This window comes from Episyrphus balteatus, chromosome 3 (genome assembly GCF_945859705.1).
Source record: "Episyrphus balteatus chromosome 3, idEpiBalt1.1, whole genome shotgun sequence".
Classification (NCBI taxonomy): domain Eukaryota; kingdom Metazoa; phylum Arthropoda; class Insecta; order Diptera; family Syrphidae; genus Episyrphus; species Episyrphus balteatus.
Genome location: NC_079136.1, coordinates 24,626,683 through 24,635,804, shown reverse-complemented (window position 1 = coordinate 24,635,804; position 9,122 = coordinate 24,626,683). Strand labels below are relative to the sequence as shown.

Below are 9,122 nucleotides of genomic sequence, written 5' to 3'. Positions count from 1 at the left end.
GTTTTGATGAGACTGTATTTGTGTGGGTTCGTTACTAAGTGAGAACAGAGCTCGACGTATACCCACATAATGTTTAATAAAGTAGGTGCCTAGTGATAGCTTGATAACAAACAAATAATATTGAATCGGCTCCCATTATGAAGAGAACTTCTAATTGTAATTAGTGTAGGACAGTAGGTAGAAAAGATAGCCTTATCATAATGTTATTTTTTTTTCTTTAAGAGCAAGTACCTACTCACAAATACAATTAAATAATAAATAATTTAATTTATTTATTTGTAAGGTAGTGGCTTTTCTTTATACATTTATAGCATTAGATTCTCAGAAAAAATGCGAAGAGCGAATTAGGTATTGTCAAGACTTAAAGAGAAAAGCTTTTGATCATTAATATTGAATTAGAACGTTTAAGTATGTTTTGGTATTGGCATAGTTCGTACTTGAAAAATGATATTTTGAAAATCTTTAAGAATTTAATGAAATTTGAAAATCAAATACATAAAAAAAATAATAGAAATTTAATTTGTTTATTATTATTCATTAATACACCAAAATATATTTAAACAATCAATTGACAGGTGATCAACTAAACAAAATTCCAATTTGCTTAAAAAATAACTCGGAATAAAGCAATGTTTTAAGATTCTCGTAAAGTTCTAATTCATTTAGGTACGAGTATATTAAAAACAATAATCGTACCAAAATATCGGAACTATTAGATTTAGTCTCGACTTCAAGGTCAGAAAAACTTCTTAGCTCAGTTTTTAAGATATTAAAGTATAAATTAGATGCATAAGTTAGAATATTTTTTTCGAGATTCATTAAACGATGGAGAAAAAATGTCATGCACTCATTTATTTTTGAAACAGCAAACAAACAAATATTTGAAAAAAAAAACACTCATACGCCATACAACCTGCTTAAAAATTAAACAAAAATTTTATTTTTACTACCTTCATAGCAAACACAGTTTCGATTTAAAAAAAAACATTTGTCACACTACAAGGTGCAACCATTTTATTTAATGGTGACTTAAATAAACAAAGGAATGGGGTGTTTTTTAAAGGTCGAATAAAAATTTGTTTGAAGATTTTAAGCTTGAAAAGTTCACATGTTTTGGTACTATAGTTTGTTTAATAAATTGATCTTCTTTCTATCTGTTTTCAACAGCCCCGTTCCATTGGAGGTGGTAGTTTACTCATGGAGTAGATCTAGTAGGTACTACAATTAACACATGATCTTCTTCTACTCGTGGAGAGAGGAAAGTGCAGTTGTTGTACTAGATTTCTACTCACGAGTAAACTACCACCTCCAATCGAACAGGGCTAACAAACTTTTACTTACTATATTTAATTTATGGTCAAAATGTACCAAGTTCTGCTATACAAATATGCGAAAAAAGTGCATTTCGTAATTTTGTATATAATTATATTTTAAGACCAAAACAACGGTACTTGCGATATATCAAAAATGATTTTTATGTTTATTTATGCTAGCTCTAATACAGCTTAAAAACAAAATTTTGAATGAAATTTTTCGGATTTAATACGAAAATGTATTTATCGAAATTGGGTGAATGAGTATTTTCAAAATATTGTTTCAATTCTTTAAAAAGAAATAAAGCCTACTTTGTTTCAATTTTTGTTTTCTTACAAAAGATCAATTTAGAAAAGCTATCAAAATACGCATTTTTAGGGTTCTTTAGAAAATGTACCCCTATTTTTTTGCCTATCGAAAATCACTATAAAATAACGATTTATACTTGCTCTAATAGACTATAGGGCAAGTATTGGTTTCGTGTCGAAAAAAAAATTGAGGTTTTAATCAAAACCAACATTACGATGATGTTGAACTCCGAAAAAGTAGTTCTCGCAATTCCGTCCGTCCCTCTGTGCGTCCATCTGTACACATTTCCATAGCTTAAACGGGTGGACGGACAAGTCAAATAAAAAAAATTTTTTAATTAACAAAATTTTAAATGTCGGCTCTTCTCCAATATCAAATTTTTAAACAAATTTATATAGAGCCAGCTCTTAAAATCTACAAGTAAACTAACATTAAAAATGCTTTGAACTACAAGAGCAAGTACGTGCGACCCAGCCGTGCATTTTATTTTTGGAACATTTATTTTTGTTTGGGAAAGTGCGTATTTTGTATTTAAATACAGATTCGAGCTTGAAAGATACAAGTTACTTTGGACTATTTTATGGACTTTTTCACCCCGACTCACATTTTATTTGATACCCGATATATTTTGAAATGTTTTTTAAATAGCGTAAAATAAACTCAAAATTTAAAAAAAAATTGCCCACTAATTTCGTAGGTACTTTGTGTTCAAAATTAAATGTTCTCATTAATTTGAAGTCAAAAATAGAAAAGCGAATGCGAAAATGTTTTGTCTTTTACGAGAAATTAAAAACTACTTTTTTCTAAAAAAAAAAACATTTTTTTGGTTGATTTGGCTTTCTTCTATTGTTTAATTAAACATTCAGAGTTGTATGAGGATGTAATAATGTTGCACAGTATTGGTTTAACCTTGATTTGTTTCTTTTTTTTTAAATTGATATAACGCGCCTAAAAAATGTTTCTTTTTCGAAATCGGTTAGACAAATAAAGACAAAAAAAAAAACAACTTTAAAATGTTATATACAAATATGCTTTATGATTACAATTAAACAACAAATAATTGAGCTACAGGTACTTTATAAAAAAAATTATAAATACACAATTTAACATAATAAATGTTATAAATTTTCAATTTACTAAAATACAGTTTATAATTATTTAAAACTTATAAACCTAATGACTTATTTGGACTTTTGTCTTAATGTATTGAAGACGATTAAAAAAAAAAAACTCTAAAAAAAAGTTAAACATTAAAAAAAAATTACATTAATTTTTCAAAACATGGCAATTCTCTTATTTCTTTAACCGTTCTTTCACTTGTTTTCATATTCACATTATTTCTTCTTCCTCTCAAGAAAACTAATCATCAAATTAGCTAGAGCTTGTGTTTCAGCTATTGTTATTGCATTATAAATCGATGCTCTTACACCTCCAACCAATCGATGGCCATGCAATTGTACTAAATGATTGCTTTCGCATAATTCCAAAAATTCCTTCTCCAATTCTTCATCACCTGCTGCACTTCCAATTCTGAAACACACATTCATACGAGATCTATCTTTCTTATCAATTGGACAACTATAAAAGCCATTCGAATTGTCAACGATTTCGTAGAGTAATTTTGATTTGATACTTTGAGTTTTGCCCATTCCTTCAATACCACCATTGCGTTTGATCCATTTGAAAATAAGGGACATAACGTGAACACTGAAAGAAAGTAAAATCATTAACTAACCAAAATTAAGCCTGAATTAAACCATGGTCTTTAAATCACAATTATTTCTCAATTAGACTCTCAAAGAGAAAAGACCAGTTCATTTCAAAATAACTCTTCTGATTCTGACTTAGGCCCATTTGCTCATACTAGTCATAAATTCTCATCTTAGCTAGGTCGAACATAACTCTTGTGTTTTACTTAGTTTATTCTAAGTTGCTAAAAAATATTTATGTTTAACCTAGCAATGATTTACTTTCATGATATAAATCGCTGAGAACTTCAAATTCAAAAGTCAAATCAATAGAAACGTCAAATAATTTAAATAGATTTTGAGCAATTTAGCAATTAATATACAACGATATCGTTATATAAACCATCTGTGGATGGTTTAAGTTAATGAATGTAAGTTTATTTTTATTAAATTGATAATAATTCATGTCCTTTGTACTACCGACATCAATTTTTGAGCGACATTCTTGCTTTTTTCATAAAATAAAAGTGCCTAGGTAGAACATAACAGCTTAAGTTCTACTATTTCTTCCCCCTAAGTTATGTTAAACTTAGAGGAATTTATGACACAGTTTGAAGTTCGTGCAAACCGTAATGTAGAACTTAAGGGTTTATGTTTCACATAAATATTTAAGACTCGTTTCAGCAAATGGGCCTTAGCGACTCAGTGATGTAATACCAGACTATACTACTTACATAAAAGTCGGTGGGGTATTGTAGATTGAATTATTGTTGTCAACGATATTATAATCTAGAATTGATGGTGTTATCTTCATCGGATGACCCATAAGATCTTCCCTTACAATTACCACAGTCATACCAGCAGGAACAACATTTTTCTGAGCAGCAAAAATTATTCCAAATTTCGACACATCAATGGGACGTGATAGAAAGTTCGAAGACATATCACAAACTAATGGAACTCCATTAGTTTCTGGAATGAAATCGAATTCCACTCCATCAGCTGTTTCATTGTCACAATAGTAAACAAATGAAGCATTCGGATCTAAGTTCCAAGTATCTTGAGGTGGGATTCCAGTGTATTTATCAACTTTTGGTAGAACCAAATTAACTTTGCCAAAATGTGTAGCTTCTTTGGCAGCTTTTTCAGACCATGCACCAGTTACAAGGTAATCAGCTGTACCTGTTCGACCCATTAAGTTTAAACATGATGATGAAAATCCTCCAGTACCACCGCCTAACATGAAAAGGATCTTGTAATTTGATGGAACTCCCATTAGCTCCCTCAAATCATTCATGGCAGATTGATTGATTTTCATATAGTCAACTGATCGATGAGACATTTCCATAACACTTATACCAGTTCCTTCGTAATTGATGAGATTCTTTTCTATTTCTTTTAAGACCTTAAAAATGAGAAAAAAACATGATAAATTCGGGTCAAAAAGCTTTCGATTAAATATAAGAATTACCTCTAGAGGTAGCTTGGTGGGTCCAGCACCAAAGTTTATGTTTTTCCTTTCCATTTTTCTATCTTAACGTGTTTCGGAACTCAAAACCTCAGACCTCTCCCAACGATTGGTTTATACTGACTGAATTAACAACACAGGCAAATCGGTGAGCAAAAAAAAAAAAAGATAAGACTGAAAATCATGAAAAGTAGAATTCCAAAGCGTTCCATTATCGCTATTGACGAGTTTTATTTGTGCAGCTTTGCAAGCTATACGCACCCTTATCTATACCTATTGCATTTTGAATGTATCTTTTTTCTTTGTTTTAATAGACAGTCAAGAGTAAGATTATTATCTCTCTTCTCTTACGTATAGAGTTTGAAGCTTGCAGAAAGAATGTATGTAGTTACTAGGTTATTAGGTCTTACGTAAATAATGTAGTTTGCATTCGAATTTACAGATTATAACATACCTATATTTACGAAGTATACATAAACAATTCATTTTTTTTCTGATTATAATCTTGGGTAATAAAGACAAGCCCTAAACCCTCAGTAGAGTCTTATTATTTGTATGGAATTATTTTCTAGTTCGATTCCAATTAGTACCTACTTAATCGGCACATAGAAATATATTTCATTCATAATAAAATATTACTGAATTTATTTCATTTTTTTTTGCAGCTGGTTTTCTTATCTTTAAATAGGTACTCATATTTTTTTTGTATTTATTGTTTTTTTTTTTTCAGATTAGTGTGCTTAGTGTGTGGTTCTAATGAATTAGATTCACTTGAGCGAAAAAAATTGACCCTGAATGCCCAGACTATCCAAGTTTTGGTTTACTGAAAATCAAAACACAGTGAGGTCTATACGACTGAGAACAGGAAATACAACATTTATAGCGTTTTCGTTTGGCAATTCTTAGAACGGTCCGGGACTGTCCGATCCGGAATGCCAAAAGAAAAAACTTGGATACTTCTTTTTGATTCTGAAGTTTGGGTTTCTTTGTATTTGTGAAATGCAAATAATGCGAACGTCTAATGAAAGTTTTGTTTTATTTATTTCATAAAAAGTTATGGTTTATTTTTGCTTTCTTCATTTTATTTTAATGTAATTCAAACTTAGGGATAATAAAAAAACTCAATTTTCAGAAATGAACATAAAACAATAACGTTTCATTAATTTGACGTCTTAAGTGTGAGCATGTGTGCGTGATTCTCGTTTTGATTCTGCCTCAAAACTCAGAATCGATTTTCTCTTCTTTTCAGAATTAGAACTGTCATTGAGTGTCAAACGATCAGTTTCAGAATAGTTCGGAAGAATTCCGGAGAGTCCCGGAAGACCAAACGAAAACGCTATTACTCTGTTAAAACCACAATGAAAATCAGAAACAAATAAAATGCACCTAATTGGTCTTATACTTAAATGCAAAAAAAAATAAAATGAACGACTTGATAGCAAAGTACTTGCTATTTTGGCAAAAGTTGCTTAAGCTTTTTATGTAAAAATTCATTATTTTTTATTTATGTCGTTTTCGATTGGCTCTCCGGAAGCGTCCGGAATCATTCAGAAGCCTTCTGATAGTGTTTTATTCGCTCGAATTTGACAGCTAGAACGCTTCTGAGAAAAGAAATTCTCTTCTCGATTTCAAATCAGAATTCAAATCGGAATTCACTCACATGTCAAAAAAAAAAACACTCAATCAATGTTTTTTGTTTTTGATTCAACAATTTATTGTTTTCTGAAATTTAAATTAATTATAAATCAAAAATTCATACAATAATGGATAAATGACCACTTTTTTCGAACATATGTTTATAATTTTCCAACTCTAACGCCATGATTTTCATTTGCAAGAAAAAAAAAAAAAATAATAAAATTAAAAATATTTGACATTTGAAATTTCACAGAAATAAAATAAAAATAGAATTGAGTGGAAGCGATTTGACCTGTTCCATTCGATTTTAGAATGTGTCAATTCTTGTGTGAAACCAATCGAAAACGACATTAATTTTAAAAGGAGAAGTAATATAAAATTTGTTTTTAAAATTACAATAGCAACTTATTAGGTGTTATTAAACGATGTGAATTTGGACTAAGTTTGTAATTTAATGTTGTGACGAAGCGTCACAACTTAGTTTTTTATTTTCAACAAACGAATGAAAATTGTATAAACAATTATACACAATTCACGTATCAACAATGCCTACACAGGGTAGGCCAAGTGAAGTAGCTGCACCACCAGAAACACAAAAACAAAAGAAACAAAACAAAGACAGTAAGTCATCCTCATCCTACATAAAAAAATGAATTTTAGTTTTCATGAAATTTTAAAGTTTAACTATGTTACTATTCACAGTGAGTTTCACCCGCCGATATCATATGAGGAAGCAAAAATTATCACAAAATCGTCGATCTTGCCCATCTCTGACCCGGAAAAGACTTGATAGTTAAACTGTTATTTCTTGAATTTTTGGTCCTAAATAGTAAATAAGTAGCTAGTTGTATTAGGAAATCAGCATAGGTAGTTAACAATAGAATTAAGAACAGGAAATTATTATTATACTAACAAATTAAACCGGAATTATTTCCACATTTTGGGGACATAAGGGTTTCCATTGGGATTCCCACAGACTACTCCATCGAGCTTCTCGTCGGACATAGGTTCTCCTGCCGAGTTCCGACCAGACTTTTCTCCGTATTGTGGGGACATAGGATTCCATTCGGATTCCAAAGACTTTTCTTTTGAGTTCCTTAGCTCATTGGACATAGGTTCTCATAGTGAGTTCCCACCAGATTTCTCTCCGGATTGCGTGCCGGGGACACGAATTATATGAAATAACTTGTTATACTTAGAGATCAAAATAACGATGGAAATTAGTAATAAGCAACGACAATGAATAAAACCCGATTGAAATTAAAGGATTAAAAAGCTGTTTCTTTGAGTTCGGAACTTTCAAAACCCAAGTTTTGTTGCTTCTTTGGGAAGAATCCTGGAACCCCCCTGAGCTTACCTCAGCATAAGTAAAAAAGCATCACAATGTCTTATATAAGAAAAAAATGTTTAGGATTTTTTTTTAATTGTTGGAGCCGGTTTTTATTCAAAAATTGGTTTATACCTTTTTGAAAAGGGTGGTTTATATAGAATAGAACCTCATCAAAAATTTTTACATTTAGGCTTTATCTAAAAAAAAATGGCCAAATAAGTCAACATATACATATTTCAAATGAAAACAAAACTTTAACTCTCTTGGGGCGCCATCTAGCGTTATGTAGTAGGAATTCAAATATGAATATAAACTTATATAATCTTGACAGTTAGTAAAATGGGTTTTTTGTTACGTATTTTGCGGTTTAATTAAGAGGGTTACTGAAGCGTACGTGAAACATTTTTTAATGAAAATTATTTTACTGTTGAGTGCAGTTATAGTAATACAAAAACTGTACAAATTCATTATAATTATTTATTTATTTCCTTAAAAACATTTTTTAATACATTATTTCAGATACTTGTATTATTATTTGACTTTTATGAAAGACTTCCCTTCTTTTTGAAGTAAGTATGTAGAGAATCCCACACCAATCTCCATCAAGAGTGATAAGGAAAATAAAAAGAATGACAGGCCTATCTAGACATCTTTTTGAAGTAAAAGCGTTTGATTTTTGAAAAAAATAGATCATCGATAAAGAATGTTCTAACCTTCTTGTATAAATGGTTATACTCAATAGACAAAGTAAGTGAATTTGTGATAAGACAAAGGAAGTAATTTTGACTTACTACCAACACCATGCAATTATGATGAGCCTTAGATTGTAGATAACAGCTTGATCAAAAGGTTACTACATCAAAGAACATAAAGTAGTGTAAACAATTTAGCCTAGCAGTAATGAGACACTGGAATGACATTTATAAAATAAATAATTTTTTAGATAGATAAAATAGTCGAATAATTTTAATTACTCTATTAATTTTATATCATTTTTTATTAAATAGGAAGGAAATAAAATTGAAGAAAAGAAGAGAAAAATATTTGTCATGTGGCCCATTAATACCACTTTAAATCAGGTTCCTGCCTTGCCTCTTAATTTTTGAATGCCTCACTGTGCGTTAGTTTTCAGTGAGTCAAAACTCCCTATACATACATTCAAGGTCAATCTTAATGCTAAAGTGAGACTAATGCAACACCGACAGCAAGACTTTTGAACTTTTTACACAAATACAAAAAATCATTTTGACTAGGTATTAAAATAAGATAATAAAATAAGTTAGAAAAAAAAAAAAATAAATTCATCTACTATCGTCTTCGTAATATTAGTACAGTCAATAAGGAGTCATTGACGGTTTGAAAAAAAAAGAAAGAA

At 30.1% G+C, this 9,122-nt stretch overlaps 1 protein-coding gene across 1 annotated transcript; it reads right to left on the bottom strand.

Annotated features, from left to right (window-relative positions):
* Nucleotides 1-2,630: 2,630 nt before the first annotated feature.
* LOC129915976 (probable phosphoserine aminotransferase) lies at nucleotides 2,631-4,919 on the bottom strand. The gene is made up of 3 exons (XM_055995712.1): nucleotides 4,783-4,919; nucleotides 4,046-4,716; nucleotides 2,631-3,330 (listed from the first exon to the last, which is right to left on the bottom strand). Exons 1-3 carry the CDS (start codon nucleotides 4,834-4,836, stop codon nucleotides 2,958-2,960), a joined length of 1,098 nt encoding a protein of 365 aa, XP_055851687.1. The 5' UTR covers nucleotides 4,837-4,919; the 3' UTR covers nucleotides 2,631-2,957.
* Between the last annotated feature and the right edge of the window lie 4,203 nt (nucleotides 4,920-9,122).

Excerpts from the sequence above, each read along its gene's own strand:
- LOC129915976 (XM_055995712.1), bottom strand. The coding sequence starts at position 4,836 with ATGGAAAGGAAAAACATAAACTTTGGTGCTGGACCCACCAAGCTACCT. Across the intron at positions 4,717-4,782 it reads CCACCAAGCTACCTCTAGAG|GTCTTAAAAGAAATAGAAAA; the intron begins GTAATTCTTATA and ends CTCATTTTTAAG. Across the intron at positions 3,331-4,045 it reads AATACCCCACCGACTTTTAT|TGTTCACGTTATGTCCCTTA; the intron begins GTAAGTAGTATA and ends ACTTTCTTTCAG.